General features: G+C 40.6%; 2 protein-coding genes across 12 annotated transcripts in view; one reads left to right on the forward strand and one right to left on the reverse strand.

Moving 5' to 3' along the window:
- Positions 1-2,610, forward strand: part of LOC105426688 (uncharacterized) — a 49,614-nt gene extending 47,004 nt beyond the window's left edge. For all 6 annotated transcript variants that reach the window (XM_089070376.1, XM_089070374.1, XM_089070378.1 and 3 more), the window contains one exon: positions 1,559-2,610. In XM_089070376.1, the coding sequence (XP_088926502.1) occupies positions 1,559-1,737 (179 nt within the window). In that variant the 3' untranslated portion in view covers positions 1,738-2,610. The remainder of the gene's footprint in view (positions 1-1,558) is intronic.
- Positions 1-19,843, reverse strand: part of LOC105426643 (uncharacterized) — a 47,717-nt gene that overhangs the window by 19,306 nt on the left and 8,568 nt on the right. For 2 of the 6 annotated variants that reach the window (XM_089070383.1, XM_089070385.1), the window contains exons 4-12: positions 18,421-19,540; positions 17,374-17,630; positions 16,703-16,969; positions 16,220-16,396; positions 10,792-10,917; positions 9,576-9,803; positions 8,647-8,898; positions 6,337-6,467; positions 2,448-5,175 (exon numbers count right to left, since the gene is read on the reverse strand). In XM_089070383.1, the coding sequence (XP_088926509.1) occupies positions 5,065-5,175; positions 6,337-6,467; positions 8,647-8,898; positions 9,576-9,803; positions 10,792-10,917; positions 16,220-16,396; positions 16,703-16,969; positions 17,374-17,630; positions 18,421-19,540 (2,669 nt within the window). In that variant the 3' untranslated portion in view covers positions 2,448-5,064. Of the gene's footprint in view, positions 1-2,447; positions 5,176-6,336; positions 6,468-8,646; positions 8,899-9,575; positions 9,804-10,791; positions 10,918-16,219; positions 16,397-16,702; positions 16,970-17,373; positions 17,631-18,420; positions 19,541-19,843 lie in introns of those variants that run through there. The other 4 variants (XM_089070384.1, XM_089070386.1, XR_016137874.1 and 1 more) reach the window with 3 other exon arrangements.

Here is a 19,843-nt window from a genome sequence, read left to right on the forward strand (position 1 = left end):
ATTGGAGTCTTCCACTTTATCGTAATTATCAATTTCTTCTTTTAAATCTGTTTATCGAAAACTATTTTATTTCTGTCAAGATTTCACGCGCGAACGTAAAGCTCTATATGTGATTTTATCGTGAAATCTTGATAGTGGAAGCTGCTGTTACAACGTTGTCAAAAGCGTCGAAGTAGCATGGAACATCGACGTAATATACTTTAATCCCCTTCCGTACCCTTTGATGCATCAGGCTTTCAGTGTACCTAATCAATCTTGCTAATCTGACATAGATTGACTTCATATGATTAACGACAGTATACGTCCACGGTACTTGAAAAGTTTTTGTTTGCTACTTTTACTCTCCCTTTCTATTCTCCCGTCGCTTTTTCAAGCAATGACTTCATGGCGCCTGCGTTCCAAATGGCCCTGCTTATGACATCGGACAGCGACTATATCTGACCCATTTATTTAAAAGCTTACATCAGTTAAGACGCAGTGATTACAGCGATAATCAAAATCTTCGATGCGCTTCATAAACACATGATGTCAAATGATATTTAAATCTCCATGCAAAAGTCCTCTAATTATGAGCCGTGAAGCTATCAAAATTATCTTCACTTAATTTTGATATCTTCAGTTCTTTTATTTTTTTCAAAAAATAAAAAATAAATATCTTTCTGTTTAAATTTTTTGGTTAGAAATGCTAATTTTACTTTTTATCTATTTTATTAAATTTTGACAGAAATTTCAAAAGTATTAATACCTTACCTTCTCTTCATATTAGATAACATTTAGGAAACATTAAGTATTTATCATTGAGATGCGGACATCGTTCCTTCCTTCAACTTGAAAATAATATCTCTCACGTCGATTTTCTTACGTGTTTGGTAATACTTCGATAACGAGAAGAATGTGTTTTCAAAACGATGCCCGACAACAATACCTTATGAGCCGTGAAGCTATCAAAATAAAAATAAAAAATAAAAAATAAATATCTTTCTGTTTAAATTTTTTGGTTAGAAATGCTAATTTTACTTTTTATTCATTTTATTAAATTTTTATAGAAATTTCAAAAGTGTTAATACCTTATCTTCTCTTACCTGTTAGACAACATTTAGAAAACATTAAGTATTTATCATTGAGATGCGAAGATCGTTCCTTCCTTCGACTTGAAAATAATATTTTCCACGTCGATTTTCTCACGTGTTTTGGTAATACTTCGATAACGAGAAGAATGTGTTTTCAAATCGATGCCCGACAACAATACCTTATGAGCCGTGAAGCTATCAAAATAAAAATAAAAAATAAAAAATAAATATCTTTCTGTTTAAATTTTTTGGTTAGAAATGCTAATTTTACTTTTTATTCATTTTATTAAATTTTTATAGAAATTTCAAAAGTGTTAATACCTTATCTTCTCTTACCTGTTAGACAACATTTAGAAAACATTAAGTATTTATTATTGAGATGCGGAGATCGTTTCTTCCTTCGACTTGAAAACAATATCTCCCATCGTCGATTTTTTTCACGTGTTTCGGTAACGCCAACGTCGATAACGAGAGGAATGTGTTTTCAGATCGACGCCCGAGCCGACAACAATACCCTCTTTGGCGGGCGCGAGAGCGGCAGCTGCCGCTGCGGCAATATCAGCAACACGTCACGAGGACTGATCACGTAGTTTCGCCACCGACTCATTACGGCGCGGGCCGCGTCGAGACTAGGATATTGCCGCCGCGGCACGAATGTTGCGTGTAAGGGCTCGAAAACAACATGTAACGGGCGAACGTTGTAAGCTAACTGGCTGGTTAACCGCCAAGCCCCCCCGGAGGAAAAAAAAACTGTAACGCGTAAATCGGCGCTACGAGCACCTGCGCGTACCCACAAACTGGTATGAAGAGCGATCGCTGTAATTAACTTCGCCGGAAAGCCGTGGCCGGTGGGAAAATGGTGGGAATACGGTGTTTCGTATGGTTTCTGTTTTCTACATACGTTTCTACATACTCGCGCACGATATTATTTCCTCGTTTCGCGAACGACGAAATAATATCCATCCGTCGAATATTTTTTTCACAAGGGGGAATATTTTCTTAGATAAGAGAGGTAAATGTTGTTCCATGAAAAGGATGCCGTAATCGTAGTATATACGTGCTTGCCGCGATTTCCTAAAAATTTCACGAAATTTCTTAAAATACTTTGGAGCCACTCACGCCTTGATGGACGTTACGTTAGTAGCGTAGCCAAGTAGGTCAGCAATGAAATAAAACTGCCATCGTCGGTTATGCCTTTTAAGAATAGAAAGATATAAAATAAGAGGAATCCGCGCGAACCGACGCGGCGCGTGTACGATTTTTTAATAGAGGATGTCAATAAAATTATGTAATTTTGGTGCACAACAGCAGTAACAATATATATGTTTACGATCGACTAGCACCGAGTCGCGACGGTTCGCACAGATCGTTTAACGATTTTTGTAATATACATACGTACATGTGTATGTATACACGTATATTTATAATACATAAATTTTATACATCTATATTAATATGTTGTACGATGACAATCGATCGTTATCGTAACAATGATATGCGAGTGACGATAGAGGAATATTAATAAATAATAAACGAAATATATCTATCTGTCTTCGCGCTACCACAGAATTGGGGTTGAATTGCATCCTGGCGAGGGTAATTTTGTGCCGGAATCTGATAGAGATATATATAGATTTCTTAAATTCTACGTATATTATAATTCTATATAAAAACACGGTTATGTACAAAGAAGTTTTGAGACCGGCCGAATCCGACGAGAAATCAATCGCCAAGAAAAGACGCCAAGAAATTAGCTGCACAAAATAAAAATATTTTTTTTTCCTGTTAAATGCACGCGGCACAAAGTTACATTCGTTTGATCTAAACTCATTTGACAGTAGTCCATCTCTCTCTCTCTCTCTCTCTCTCTCTCTCTCTCTCTCTCGCTCCTTTGCGTTATATTTGCACCATATTTATATTTCGTCGTTTAACAGAATGCAAAACCGCGATTATTAAACGCGCCATTGTTACCAATTTGCATAACGAGCGTCATTAATTAATAGATGACGCAAACGCGGACGATTGTTGATTTGCGAATGCGCGATTAACGAGGGGGTCGCAAAAACATACGTTTCATCTCATGGTTTCGGACATAAATCAACAATCATTTACGATGAAAGAAGGACGATGACAGTCTCGTAATTAGGACGCTTTAAGAAGGTGGGATTTCCGTTGGAAATGCACGTCTCGCTTGTGACGGAACGTTGTAATTAGACGGCAGTTAATTATTCGTTGCACCAACTCTGTAAACAGACCTTTCGCAACCGTACTTCGTGGGATTACTTTTCATTTGCCGCACCTCGAGAATTTGTTATTCATTATTTAATATAAAGCGGAAAAGGAGAGGGAATGGGGGAGAGCATAATTTCTAACGAGAGAAATAATTTTTGCAAAACAAACGAAGAGAAGGAGAGACTTTGAGACTATTTTTGCAGTAGTAAATTAAAGTTTAAAGAAAATGTATATGTCAATAATCGCACCAAAAATCATTGTCAATCAATTCCAATTATTTCACACGGGAAGCGAGAAACGTTGCGAGACAATCAATAAATCAGAACCAATATCAAGCTAGGTTGTGTAACAGAAGAGTAAATAATAAATATCACGTTGTATTTGCTTTTCTCATTTACATATATCTCGATGGTTAAGACATTTTAAAAGTTCACAATTTCGAGACTAAGCATCGATGAAGTTACGTTTCTCTCTCTCTCTCTCTCTCTCTCTCTCTCTCTCTCTCTATCAATATTATTTTTATATATATTAGCCTTAAACCGCGATGGCTCATACAACTTAACACTATGCCAAATTCTGTCATAAATTCTGTCAGTTCGCACAGAATATAAGAATCCACGTGATTTTGATGTATCGATTCTCTCTTTTTTTTTTTTTTTTTGGCTAAAGACTCAGTCAGTAGAATACACACATTCTAGGTGAGAATCTTGTTGCGGATAGGAAACTCGATGGCGAGTACACCTCGTATACGAGACAGCCATGTTAATTGAGCCACAGAATATCGTTACAAGGAAATGTTATATCGTACGGAAGTTCATCGAGAGTTCGCTCGCGACGCGATGACGTAATGAACGAATGCCCGTTAATACTTGTTTAACGTACAATGTAAGTCGATGAATTCGCACTCGCCTATGCAGAATTAGTTATACAGATAGTTGGCACCTTTCTTTTCTCGATAAGAATTGTATCAATATAACAATTGGGAGGACAAAGTAGGAACGACGCGTCGCCGTGATACAGCCGTCGATGAAAGATCGAAAGTTTAGTTTTACGTAAATTAGAGAGTAAGTGAATTAGAGGTAAATAAATTAGATGTAAATTTTATGGATTTTTAACATTAACGCGGTATGCGCGAGTGTGACAATATTTATTTTATACAATATTTTTCATCGAGGCTCGTGCATTTCCATTCGAGAGAAATCAAAGTCCCACCTACCCCCGTCCTCCGTGTAAAATAATGATCGTCGCTTCTTACAATGTAACGTCGTACATAACACTATACGAGTTTTTCGTTCACGTTATTCTATCAAAAGTGGTGGCAGTCGACAGGAGTGCTCGATCGCTCGATAAATCTAATGGCTAATCGTTACGTACTTCCGTTCCTGTTCTGAAATTTCATTGTTCACGGCTATCGCGACTATGTCGAGGGGAAAGAGGGACGAGTAGGGGAGTTCACGGGTGCGTGCGAAAGAGCATCCGTTTTTCTTTCTCGTTCTCTCTTTTCCCGCGTGTAACCTGTCGGACAAAACGGAATCCATTACGGGGCCTACATAAGGAACGCCTGTGCCCGATTCCCCTAGCATTTCCATTTATATTACCTTATCGTTATTCTTCCGCGCTGCTTCTTCTCTCTTCTTTCCGTTCGTGCCTCTTTTTCCCTCCCCCTTTCTCATTCTCTCTCTCTCTCTCTCTCTCTCTCTCTCTCTCTCTCTCTCTCTCTCTTGCTCTCCCTGATCCTTTCCCCTCGCACTTCTTCGGCCGTTTATTCCTGACGAAGAACCACGGCGAAGACGCACTTGCTCGACCAACCGGCCTCGTCGCTCGCCTCGTACTCGATTTTGTGACCGCCGATGTCGAAGCGACGACCCGGACTCTGTGGCAAGGTAAGACGGAAAAATATTGTCGCCGACGACAAATCGCGGTGGCGCGCAACGATAAAGAGTGGAGAGAGAGAGAGAGAAGAGAAATCCCCCGTGCGAAATTCGCCGCCGACTATCGGAAAGCTCGAGTGAAAATCACCCTTTCGAGCGTAAGTTAGTGCGAGTATTTTTGGCACGAGCCGAGTCCGGAAATCTCGCTTTTAAAAATTCCCGAAATCCGCGTCTCTCTCTCTCTCTCTCTCTCTCTCTCTCTCTCTCTCTTTCCCTCATGCAGCGAAAAATTACGCTTAACTAATTTTACGCTCGCGGCTTTCCGGAACCGGGCTTTGTTCGTTTCTTTTCTCTCTTTCCTCTATATAACAACCGCATCAAAAATTTCCATAATTAATCAAAAAGCGTACGATTTTGGAATGATGTGAACCCAGGGTACAATTCGGTCAATAATTGACGCGCGTCGACAAACAAGCTAATTAAAGCCAACGGATGCAATGCATTCCGATATCGATATCGCACGTTAATTTCGAATCAGTGTGTTAATTAATCAGTCAGTCGGCGTGCCGCGATTATCGTGGCTGTGAAAGAAATTTGTAATGACATATCGCGCCGTGCGTTTTCCGTTGTTCAAACAACATCCGCGATAGTTCATTCATCGAAACCTTATTTTATCGTGCCCGTACTTCCACCAGCGAATTTTCACGCGTTATATAAAATAGCAATCTCGATATGTTACGCCGGATAATATCGCATAATGGGCATTTTCACGCTTGTAAAATATTAACGATTCCGCCGATTCCCGTCCAATCCAGCCGATTATTAAACTCGCGCAACGTGATAGATATCGCCGGAATGCGTATCGAATGCACATACCGAATGACAGCTTTTTGCATAAACATCGATTATCGAAATATCAACCAATTTTTGTCCGTGACACCACGCGTCCGGATATCCGAGGTAGAAATCAAACATATTTGATAATGTTAATATTATCGGATAATTATAGAGACATCAGTTTATAGAACGCGTACACGGGGATGCCAATTATAATTATTCATGCATAGTTACTGTACTTTATGTACTGTAGTATTCAAGGGACGTAATTCGAGTATCGCATTTTTGCGGCAAATTCGTTAACAAATTATTCCGATCCTCCTTACCTCGTTATTGCTGATCCTCGTAACCCTGACGTTATCCGTGAAAGTCGGCTCGGTCCACGTGATCGCCGTTCCGTTTCGCCCGACAACCTCGATGTCCCTCGGACAGTCTTTGACTTTCGGTGCCTCGCCACCTGAAGTTCGAGATTAGCAAATTGAAGTTGAACGGAGGATCCTCCGCCGCTTGTTTTATCGCTCCGCGCCGCGTCGAGGAAATTGCGGACCGTGAGAAAAGTCTTTCCCTCGCGCCGAATCGAATCGACGACGGTGTCAGAAAGTTCGATTTCCGCACCGCCGTCGAAATGATGAATCGTCGGCGACTTGGCGCACTTCGCGAACGTAGTGAAGTACGGCCAAGTGGAACAAGTCCGAGAAGCGAGGTTCATTTATCGCAACGTGACGTCGGAGTCATAATCAAGAGGCGGGAGAAGGGGGGGAGGGGGGGGGGAGGAGGGGGAACCAGCTTAATTTAAGTTTTCCTGTGTCCCCGTAAATATATTTTTCATTCGGGAACGTTCAGAGGGAACAAATAAATGAGAGAGCGGGGATAGGGAGGGTGGAATTACGCTCTCGCGCAAGAGAAAGGGAATATAATTTGATATTTTCTCCTTTACGTTGTACACCCCCTGGTCTAGCGGAGCTTATTCATGCGCCGGGTCCTCCGCTCGTTACATTCGCGACGTAAAGAAGCGGCGAGAGTCAAGTTGCGCGCGCGGAATCCAGGCCAGGCGTTTCCTCGAGAAAACTCGTTGGCTTGAGTGTCAGTGATGTAGCTCCGGAGTTTGCATTAAATTAGTTTCGTCAACTTACTTTTAGGCACACAAATGAAAGCGTTGTGTTAAGATTCGCGGAGCGCCAAATAGCGCGGTCCTCGGATGCCATCCGGTTAAAGCGGAACCAACTTTGCACCGAAACAGCGGCATGCGGCACGTTTTCAAAATCATTTGAAACGATTCATTATCGGAGAGATAAACAATCGTTTCCATCGTTTTTCATTAGCAAATTTATAAAGTTACTTACGAAATTGAAAAAAAAAAAAAAAAAAAAAAGATACAACCAGACGTATATATGCGCGTCATTTGAAAGTTGGATTTCTCTATTCGCAATTTTCTAACGCGTTACTTTTTACTCGATGCAAAATGCGAATTGGAATAACATCGATGACGGGCAAAGGAAGCGACGAGTTTTTCAGGAAATGTCTGGCGGTAATAATTTACCAGTTTCCGTCACGAGAGGTAGGTAGGTTTACTCAGAATCATATAAGGACTTAACTTGCGATGCAACCGCGCTGCCGCGCGTATTTTGCTCACGTTCCGACAAGATGCGTCACGGGGGGGGGGGGGTAGATGGGGGTTGGCCGGGCTGGCGCACGTCCGGGGGTAGGACGTAATATTCTTAAGACGCATCTAAAGGATCTCGGCGCCTGGCATTAACAGGACGCGAAGCGACGCCGAGAACTTTTTGATACGGTGACGTTCGTTTATAAGATGATGGTAACAATTTACCAACTCGCGTGTTACTTTCCTCTTTTCCGCGCGAACTTCTGCCGACGTATGTTTACAACGGACGAGGCGTGTGCCTCGTCGTCGAAATTCCAAATTATCGTCCATCGGTGGGCCAACGGAACGGAAACAAGATAAGGGAATATTTCAATCTCGCGCTGTTAATCGTTGAGAAACTACGAAGTTTCGCGACGGTTAAATGACGTACGGTTCTCCATTCTGCGCGCAGCAGTTTATTTAACATGTGTTCCTTCGATGGAATTAGCCGACTTACGTGTTATCTCCCATCTCTATCCGTTATTAATCAAGATTCATTTCGCAAGATTCAAGAGAGACGTTTATCCACTACCTTCTGCAAAGTGCAATCTCTATAATCCGGATTAATTAATGCGGAGGCGTACCGTGGATTACCGAGGAGTAACTGACCCTAAGTGAACGATCACATCTTCACGGAGTTAATAATATTTAGGATATAAGCCGGCCATTCGTTCGCAAATCGTTCGCGGTGACTTTTGTAGAGATAGAAAATTATTTATTTATTTGAAAAATTGTATAATAAAATCGTTTGAATAATCGTACTTTACATAGCTCTAGCTAAAATTCTGGGAAATATGATAATTAATTTCAAGAACATTGTATCGCGTTGTTGGACGGTGGTCGTAGTCCGGGTAATTACACGAATTAATAATTACTATTTCTACTTGCCAGAGAGAGGGGACCGTGATTATCACGTGCGCTCGAATGAGAATCATCGTTAGTAGGGCTTATAGGCGTAATACGTCGTTAACATGCATCCGCGCAAATTAATTACCTTTGACGATAATGCGTAATACACAGCTGGCCTGCTTCTTCGATACCGGGTGTCGCGCGTAAAATGTAATCTCGTGCACGCCGGGCTCCAGATTGGCTTCGAGCCGCGTACCCCAGGACGGCTTCGATCGCACGTATCGGAACCAATCGAGATCTGTTGCCGGTTGATCGAAGGTCACGAACGCCTCGTCCCTACCCGGTGGTAATTCGGCTACGACGTCCTTCGGACACTCCAATCGGGGCTTGCTGTATCCTGCCGAGAGAAAAAGAATGCGATACCTTACCGCTGGCTATCCCGCCCCAATTCTTCAGGCGACACCGCGAGAACGAGGAAAAAATATCTTTCTCTCTTTTTTAATAAAAAAGGTGAAGAAGATATATCTTTCGGTATAGATAATTTCCTGGAAATTCTAGATGAGCAATATCATTAGGATAATGTTTTTTATATTATAGAGTCGTCGAGTTGATAAAAAAAATCTTAAAACCCTCAATATATATGTATCTTGCAAGAAAAATTTTCAGATCTTAATTTGAAAAAAATCTCGTATTTGTCTTAGAGTGAAAGGCTTAATAAAATTTACATGTTTTTCATTGATATATCATTTTTGTTGAAAATTTGATTGTCTATCAATGTTAAAGTACTTTTCAGATCCAAATATCGATATATTTCTAAGTTAGATCAAGAAAGGAAAAAGAAGAGAGAACTAACAAAAGTTGTTATTATTATTTTTAACAATTTAGCTGATATTTACATTGATTATATGTCCTTTTTTTAGAAACTAGATACTACGGACGCACGCTATTTGTCAAAACAGTTTTCGCGATAACAGCCGCTCACGCGAAGTAAACGCAATCGACATCGCGGAAAAAAACGATAACAATAACTTCGATATCAACACTTTTTTTTTAGAAATGGATTTTTATACTTACTGACGCATTTTCCGTCCTGCAGTCCGTCCCAGGTGCCGTCGGATCGGCAGGTCAATTCGTATTCACCGTGAAGCTGATACCCACGGGGGCACTTCAGGAAGCATCTTGTGCCAGGTCGATTAGGCACTTTTCGTCTGTCACGCCACAACTTGGATGTGGCTGATCGGGAACATATTAAATAGCCGCGATCAACCGAATTCAATGGTAGACACGCGATACTATTTATGTCTGGAAACAAACGAAGATACGAAGATTATTATAACACAAATAATGTAACACAGAAGTTGTTCCCTAATCGCGAACAAAAAAAATCACCGATTCAGAAAAAAAAAATGGTACGTTTAAAAGTACATTTTAAATTGCAATTCGATGTGTTTTCGCATTAAGAGCTTTAAGGCGGCTTCAAATTATGATGATTGGCAGATATTATTCCAATTAACATTTAATGGTTAATTAAACTATTATCACAATAAACAAAAATAAACAATTTTGTGGTGAATTCATCGGTATTCATTCGGTGAATAGGTATCCATTGAATTCGCGTATTAAGAGCAATCTGTGTTGAACTAACAGCATGATGAGCGTCAACACGAGCCTAGCATTCATACGTGGCTCATAAAGCTCGCAGACTCCGGGCGTAATCTATGTACGCGCGCGCGTTCTCTGCAAAGCGGAGCCCTCCACATTGACGCGGTATTATGTCAGCCACATCAGCTGCGACGCTTCCAACGCTATCAAATACGATATGTATGTACATAAGACAGGAATTACAGATGCCAATGACGGCGAGAGGAAGGACCTATCGCGACTGACACGTCCTGGTGGAAGTCGCTCCTGCGTGACGGTTTTGCATAATGCTACCCTCGCGGATGCGTCGCGACTAACCGGGTGTACGGCAACCCCCTCTCTCTCTCTCTCTCTCTCTCTCTCTCTCTCTCTCTCTCTCTCTCTGTTAACACGTGCCTTCAGAATTTGCCGAAGTTACACGTAATTGAAAACGTTAAAAAGTTATGGCAAAAGGAGACTTTTTTTCTCCCGAGAGAAGATCGCTCTGAAATCCCCCTTGGAAAACTCGCGGGACGAAGGGAGAAACGTAATGAGCACACCCTGTACATCGTGTTTCATCCGTCGCGTTCGATCATCGTACCACGAGGTAGTGTACGTCTTGTATGAAATGAACGAGGCGAGGAAAGTGATTTGTCAAGGAGGCACATACCTACGCAGGATTTCCCGTCGGATGACAGGGCTTTTTCGTCCCCGTCGCAAGCGCAGAAGAAGCTGCCGTCGGTGTTCTCACACACTTCGGTACATCCACCATTATCAACCGCGCATTCATTGATATCTAAAACACAGAGACCTAAATGTAATTATGTATCTTTATATTAAACGATTTGTTTCATTATTCATGTTCGTATTTAACGTATAAAGTATAAATAAAAATGTAATTTCGTGAATTCTGGCCTTTCGTATGATTTTATATATTTTATGTTAATTTTATGCTAATTTTCATATAAACAACATATATAAATATATACAATAATATAATGTGTACAATAACATATTTACGCTTTTGAAAATTATCTTTCTAATTATTTTTTATATTTTTCTCATTATTATTATTATTTTTTATTTATTTATTATTATTATTTTTCTCATATCATACGGAAATTTTACAAAAAAAAAAAAACCTAATATGAACATATATGGACGTATTATATATTTAGATATGTCTTTATATAAAAAATTACCGAGTTGCAACTATATTAAAAAATGTATTATAGAGTACATATATAATATTAAGAATCAATAATTAATTTTGTAGCTAGAAAAATTTTAGGAGATTACTTTGTCCCGTTAATGAGCTTTCATGATGCATTGTCGTTTAAGCTCTCCTAGTAGATATCCCCTGTACGTTACTGAGTATGTCATACTCCGTTAGATTTACGCACGTATAATTATGTATCGCTTATCAGCATCGAGGCACCTGCGCTACTCTCGGAAATAAGTTAATGCGCATGTTTGCTTCACGATTAAGAAATTTCGTCGGTAGGTGATTGTGCCGTGATTATGAGTGACAAAGCAAAACGTGTGTACCAGTGTAATATCGCGAGTCAATTCTCTTTGTTAAATCTTTATTATCGCTTTGCATATCTCGCTTCTTGAATAATCGGCCTCTAAATTTAATATCGTCGCGAAATCATGTGCTTGTGTCTAAGCTGTGTTCGGTTAATCTATAAGAAATGAAATAGTTGAGTGCGTCATAATAAAATTGATTTAGAATTTTTGCTCGTATCACTATTTTTGCTTACTTCGTTCCGTTCACGGCAAACTCTTGACTTTTTCCGTATGTGTGAGACGAAATTTCTGTGAGAAAGATTTACAGTTGTGTAAATTAGAAATTAAAATAATGCTAATGAGAGTTGACATTCTCTCTCTCTCTCTCTCTCTCTCTCTCTCTCTCTCTCTCTCTCTCTCTCTCTCTCTCTCTCCTCTCTCTCTCTCTCTCTCTCTCTCTCTCTCTCTAAATGTAAAGATGTATATTTTACTTAACTTCTTCAATAATGAAAAGAAAATAAGTTAAAATTGAAATATATATAAATGTATATACGATTTAATTTTTCAATTAATATTCTTTACACATACATTCTTTATATAATCACACATCCAGTACTTCAAATCTTATTGGTATTATTTTAATTTTTTATTTAAATTTCTGTATTCCTGTATAAAACAAAATTTTCATTTTTATATGCATTTCTCTTATCGATGCGTTTTTTTATACATAATTAATTTATACTATATTAAAGTTTCTTTATATTTTATATTCACATAATATTTACATACCTGGATTTCCTTATTTATTTTGTTTAATATTAAAATAGCAGTAAAAAACCAATAGTTTATAAAATTGTACTTTATTTTCTATTTTATATTGTAACATTAAATATAAAATATCTTGTGAATAAAATATTTATTTTTCGATACGCAATTTGATACAATGTTTTGATATAGAGAATAAAGAGATGAATTAATCTATATAAAAAATGCATATATTTGAACACTTAAAAAAGAATATATAATTATCGATTGTAAATTTTTCTAAATCTGATTATATGTTCTTTTATCAATTGCTTTTACATTGATGAATTGATAATCTCATTATCCGTATGAGCATGGAAATAGTAATATTAAAACAAGATTACAACAAAATGAATATTACGGGAGATATTATCTTACAATTAGTCATATATTAATAATACATTTCATGTCCCTCATTATCTTGAGCTTAATCATTTCTCATTCCAAAGTCGTTTACGTCACGTGGCTGCGTTATACTTGGAGCAATTGATTAGGAGGCTATAAATGATCTCGTAGACGCGAACTATCTTTAATCTAAGTCTGGCTTGGTGTAATCACGCCTTCGGGCGAATCACAACTGTCGGACAATCTGTCGCTTAAGAAAATCAAACGTCGGTGATCGTTCGCTATAACACATCGAGTGTTGTACAAGGCTTCTTTCATTCGCACCATAATGACTCCTTCACCGGCGATCTCGCGTTCTTTGGCCTCCGATCTGTCTTTCAATCGTCGCCGTCGGCGAGATTACGTTAAATTGACCGAAGTGACCGAGGCGCGCTATTGCCCGTTGAGCACTCTCAATGATGGCCGAGAAAACACTTTCGCTGCTTTCACGACGTATAAATTTGCGCGGTAGCACATACAAGGTGTCCCATAATATCAGCTCTTAAGCGACAATCTTTTGAGACCAATCTGAAAAATTGACTCTTCTTTTCTTTCCATTTTTTATCGATCAATTAAAACCGCCAGTTTTCTAAGTTGCGTATAATAAACGAATCATCCGACGACACGACAATATATATTTAATTCATAAAATAAAAAAATATTCTTATCTTATTATCGAATTAACCAAATCGTCTTCCCCCCCCCCCCCTCCCCCCGCATCTCATTGCCCCGTTTTAATCTCACATTTTGTGTTTCGGTTTTCTGATAGATTTTCCAATACGTATTTTCCCTCGTATGAAAACGTAGGAGCGAGCTACAAAAAAACATGAATACATTTGTGGACAATTCATTTGTTTATCCGAGAGAGAAGCATCATTGCCGCAAAAACTCCCCGGGGAGGATCAGCCGCGTCGGGGACAGACCGCTGAGCAAGAATTTCTTTCGTCAGCGAAAGAACTTCTCTACTTTGCCCAGAAATCCACCGTCCCGTCCCTTCACCGCCGGTCGTTCTTTTCAAGTCGCGCATACGCCGGAGATTGTAAGATTATCGCGATATAGTCCACTTTTCGCCGGTAATAAAAACGGGGCGCGTCTTTCGCCTTTACGGGGGCAAAATTAGAATTTCGCTTTGACGCGGGAAATACCGGGGGATTCTCATAAACGTGACATTTCGCGGTATCGTTTGTGCGCACAGTATTTACGGTTCCTTTGTCTTCCTGTCGCGAGGAGGCCCGAGGCGCGTTCTTCTTTTCATTTTATAAAGGGAGAACTTAATATCGCATCCCGATAGTTAAGACGACGAGATCCCTACGTCATTCGCAAATACGTCGTGCGGATTGCGATAGTCGCACACTGTGTTTCCACTCCGCGGCGACTCGTGATGTCAATCATTTATTAAAATGCCGTTCACGTAAAACTTTCCCCTCCCCCGAAGCTATTTAATGACCAATGGAAAAAAATTGTAATATTTATACATATATCTAAGCTAGGAATCATCATCATTTTAGTCCTTGTTAATCATTGAAAGATAGAACGATACTTGTCGTCGACTTGTGTCACTAAATGGAAAGCACCCTTAGTAACGTAGATCTCAACTCGCGTGCTCTAAATCACAAGAATTATTGTAAAAATTATTATAAGACATAAGTGAAATAAAGTTGTCTTTTTTTGAACACATATAATTCGCGTGTCTTACAAAATAAGCAGAAGTAGAAGTTGAATTTTCGTAGAATAAGATTTATCGCGATATATCGCGAACGTAACGCCTGTCAAACGAGCTGTAACATTTTTATCGGTTTATTCACAATCACATCAATTGCAATTGAAAGATTTGAAGCCCACAAAGTTAAACTGTTGGTTACTAGCCTCGGTATGTGTCCGCATCGAGAGCCACATCGGAAAAGAGGAATTTTGGCGAAGATATTTCTTTGATGATCGTCGCATAGGTATCTACGCCTATCCTATAGGTATTTCCTTCCCTTTCGGGAAGGGAAATAACTGGACATAACATCCTGTAAATACAATACTCGAAACGTCAATCACTCGGCCGCGACTGCAAGAATTTCGGATACGCATGAAGGATTTTTGTATTATCGCGACGAATGTGCACGTACGAGTATGAGAAACTCGCGGAAGCGTATTTCGTATAAAATGCCGATAAAAGCGCCGCGTTTTTTCGATCGAGCTTGTGCGCGTCGGCAAAACGGATTGCAGCAGGAACTACATTTTGTGCGAGCGGTGAGAGGAGCTGCTCCTCGAGATATTTGAAGATATTGGAGGGAAAAACTCACGGGACTCCTAAGAAGGTTATTCTCCCAAGGAATGCACGATTGGCAGAAAAGAAAAGACTCTCTCTCTCTCTCTCTTTCTCTCTCCTCCCCCTCCCCCCTCTCTCTCTCTCTCTATTCGAAAGCAACCGATGGTGATATAGGTATCGTCCTTGCAGAGCCGTGGGGTTACGATTCGACGGTACTTCGCCCACCGTCTTGTGGAAAAAGGAACGAGAGGCAACTCGAGGAAATACTGAAGCTGCCGCACGTTTTCGTCGAGAATTGTCCGAGATGTTTGCGATCGAAGGAACTTAAATGCGAGCTTTTAAACGCGAAACGGAATAACGCGGCCACGAATAAAAAATACCGGGGAGAATGGTAGTCGATCTTTCGAACGAGCGAGCTCGAGGAGCGTTTTACACAACAGGGTGTAATTTCACAAATGAAAAAATGAAAAACAAGGAATAAAGACTATTTGAAAGAGACACAATGACGAGAGAAAGGATGAACGGAAAGGATGAATGAAAAGTATATATCATTATAAATTATAAAGACAAGGCGCGTGGAAAGCTGCTTACGCTTATGAGAGTAACGGCATTTCTGACAACAAAGTTTTCATGTACACGTTGCGGAAGATCACATCTCCATTCCTAACGGTAACACGATGCTTCTGACTTATTAACAAGAACTTATTAGCTTAACTCCTGACTTAAGCAGCCGCTCCTAACACGCGCAAATTTGCAAAGTGGATTCATCCGCGAGCTATAATTCGAGCGCATAACTGCATCGCCTAACAATAAGTTTCGTGAATGCAGTCTAACACGATGTGAGTTTCGTTCAAGCTAATGTTCAAATCACGTTTTGACATTTCTAATACGTAGGGATCTTTATAAATAAAATTGAGATGTAACGAGTTCTCGTGACAGTTATCGTGAGTCCATTGTCGCTTATTAATCACTTTTTAAAAATCAATAATATAAAAGTTATTGTTCAATTGCTATTTGATCTCGAATACTCATCTGCGTTAAAATAGTAGTTAATTTAGCGTGAATCGCGTTACACCCAACACGAGAATAGCGTTACACGCTATTTCCCGAGGACGAAAATCGAATTTTCCATTATCTGACTCACCGATGCACCCATGAGAGGTCTGTTCGTAGCCCGGTAGGCAAGTGATGGACAGGCTGTCCAAGACTGGCTGATCCTTCAGCTCCATAGGTTCCGCGCACCGATAGGAACCCGGTGTGTTAATGCACCCATAGCGACACAGCTCCGTCTGAAGATCCGGGACCGAGCATTCGTCCACGTCTACGGGAAATGATCGCCATTTGTCAAACGTCTCCGATACGTCTCCCCCGTTGCGAAAATGTCGCACCGGGCGAAATACCGGGCGGATGCTCGCGCGTAAAATCTAGACCAAACCAGACCCATTTGCCCATGGGTGGTTTGAGGTTCGTCGCGAAAATTCAATTGCGTTAAACGCTACCGTGCGTAAAATGCCACATCACAGATCGCGTCAATTCGGCATCACGCGGATCTAATACCACGACTTGAAAAATATATAGTAAAAAAAAAAAAAAAAAAAAAAAGAAGAGGATCTCACAAACTGTTCACCTTGACACGTCTTCCAGTCATCTTCGAGCATGAAACCGTCGGGGCATAGACAGAACACACGACCCATCGTGGATAGGCACGTGTGGGAACATCCGGCGTTGTTAACGCTGCACGGTCCTATGTGCCTGTCACGCTCGCATGTATGATTGTCAGCGGCCAGCGTCGCGCCTTGCAAACCCTCGCAAGAACATTCGTACCCTCCTACGAGATTTCGACAGGTGTCCTGGCAGGGACCGTGACCGTTGTTCAGCAAACACTCGTTTATGTCTGTGTAACAAACGCCGCGAATTTATTACGCCATTAACAGCGCGATTTGCCTTGCACAGAAGCGTAATTAATTAACTCTGCTTAAGACGCTTTGATGATGTTGTAGGAGCAAGTAATTGCTCCTACTCTCAGATCGCTTTAGTTGCAATAAGTAGTTAGGCGCTTTTACGAAGAGGAAATAAAAATATCAAAATAAGGATTCGAAATGAAAACTAAACGGGAAAGTGTTGTTATTGTATACATGCACAAATATTTAAAGTCAAAAGTCGCGTACGCGCTGGAATAAAGAGATTAATGTGAAATTTGCGGTAGAATTTTTGTGGGCGAACTTTGTGTAAAAAAAAAAAATCAAATCGGAATGTATCCATTAATGATAATTACTTGCACTGCAAAATTGTGCTCACCGACACATTTGTGTCCGTCCAATCTGAATCCCTCGTAGCAGGAACAGACGGGACGTCCGTTAATTTCGTTGCAAACGTGCTCGCAGGATGCCTCGGCGCATATCCCATTCGGATTTTGCTTGATCTCACACTTTGGCACCTGTCCGACCCACTGACGATTCCTACAGACTAATCGGCTCGTGGAGGATGGCACCATATGGAAGCCTGGCACACACTCGTAATCGGCTTCCAGATACTCATTGCCCGGCGTCGAAGACCTTTATAATTATGATGTGAACGCGGCGAGTTATTTTTACGATAAAACTCTATTTTCCCTAGGAGAGAATTAGCGCTAAATGGGAAATGGATAAATTTTCATTTCAACTGGAAAACGTGTTACGATGGAAAATTTGGCTATTGTTTCTGGATTTTAGAACTAACTAAATCTTCATCTAAGTCTTCGCCGGTCATATTATTATTACTTATTAATTGAATAACATATATAAATCAATTTTAGTTCGTTGGTTTTAATCCAATAGGAACTAATTTGAGAACAAATTGATTTAATAATTAATCAGTAAGATATTAACATTGTATTTTTAAGAAACATCTCGTGTGAAACAACGCAACTCATTTCAGCAAACGTAAAGTGTCCAGTTGTCTCCATTAATTTTAATTGTAAGATTATAGTAACAATAAGAGCATTAAATTATAGATGATAAGAAATAGAAGAATGCTTATTTTATCTTTAATTTTTAATTATTAGTAAATTTTTAATTTTAAAATTGTTGTCGTTTTTACATCTTGAAATGAAACAGCCTCATTAAAATTTTCGATTATTATTTTCACATCATTTATTAATTTTAAAACTGTATCTATTCTAATTTGTAGGTATCTTAATCGAAAGAAAGCCAATTTGAAAGTGACTTTGGAAAAAGTTGATGCTTAAAATTAATCAGCAGGACATACTTCGTATGCGGCTTATACCGACGTCCGTGCAAATTGTTGACATCAGGATTAATACCAGAGCATTGAATTATGGATGATAGAATATGGGAGGACACTTACTTTACATATTTGATCAACGCGTGACGAGATAGAGGAGCCGGCAAGAACGTCCCGTTTATGCAAGTTAAGTCCCCTCTCGTGCTGTCGTCCTGCATCGCTGCTATTACGCCAGTGACTTCCGCGTCGCCGGTCTCCTCGGTGCTCTCCTCGGAATTAATTATCGGCTTCCTCGGCGGATGGGAGCCGGAAGTGCGACGGATCGGTAGCTCGTCGTAGCGCGGAAGTGACAATGGCTTCAGCCGCGACATCATGTACGCGTTATAGTCCTTCAGAGTCCTCTCCAGCACCTCGTTCTCCAGGTCCAGGATCGGCAGGTCCTCTTCGGTCCTCGAATAGCCCAGCATCCTCTCGGCATCGTAATGCGAACTCTGGAAGTCGGCTTTGCCTTCCGATGAGACGACGTCGTCGTCTCTGTTTTTTTCATTGGCCGCCTCCACATTCCGTTCGGTCGATTTCTTCGGAGACACGTCGAAAATACCGTCGTCCAGAATGGAGGAGCCCTTCAGGGCGGACTTGGAGATCTCCATTTCTAGCTGCTTGGAAAATTCCCTCTCCACTGTATCGGCCGTGTAAACGTCTTGACGTGGCGACGTTCTCGTTAACTTCGTCGTCGCTTCGAGCGTCGGGTGATATTGAAGACTCGATGACGTCGTTGTTCCGGCGGCTTCCGTCAACGAAGCCCGGTCGGGGGTGACGCTCGACGAGTTTCCGATCGTCGCTTCGGACGTATTGGTCCCGGTGAGGTTGAACTTATCGAAGATACGTCCGTTCAGGTCGTCGTGGCTCTTTCTTTTGCGCTTCGACAATCGTCGCGCGATAGCCTGCCGCCTGTCCTTCTCGCCCTCCTTGTTTCGTCTTTCTTTCCTATTCTTTTTTCGCCTTCGTCGTTCCGCACGGGACTTTCGCGCCTCCCGACTCTTCGGCCGTGACTTCGAGAGAGGGTCGTCCTTTCGTGACGATCGATCCCGCTTGCCCGTTATCTCGTTTTCGCGACTATCCTCGGTGATCCCGTGCACGCGATCCTTGACACCGAGACCACCCGAGCTTTCCTTGCCCCTACGACGCTTTTTGCGCGTCCGACTGCCAAAGTTGCCCTCTTGCTGTTTGCTCAAAGTTGCTGCTGAACAGAATGGCGAAGGTACATCAGCAAAAATGTCGACCAGAATCACAGGTTGGAATATATATATATATATGCGATTGATCAATCGGTAAAACTTTTATCATTCCAGTTTCACATTACGGCAATATCGCACGATACGGGGATAATGCGCGTTTGCGTCAACATGAAAAATTTGGAGTAATATAATTCGCTTAGAAATGAATATCGTATCTCAATCCACGCGCGCGCACATTTTCATCTTGTTGCCGACTGATTTATTCGGAATATACGTTTCCCGTTAATACTAGGAAAGACGATTTTACT

The sequence above is a fragment of the Pogonomyrmex barbatus genome, unplaced genomic scaffold (genome assembly GCF_055798465.1).
Source record: "Pogonomyrmex barbatus isolate J1 unplaced genomic scaffold, ASM5579846v1 scaffold10, whole genome shotgun sequence".
Lineage (NCBI taxonomy): Eukaryota > Metazoa > Arthropoda > Insecta > Hymenoptera > Formicidae > Pogonomyrmex > Pogonomyrmex barbatus.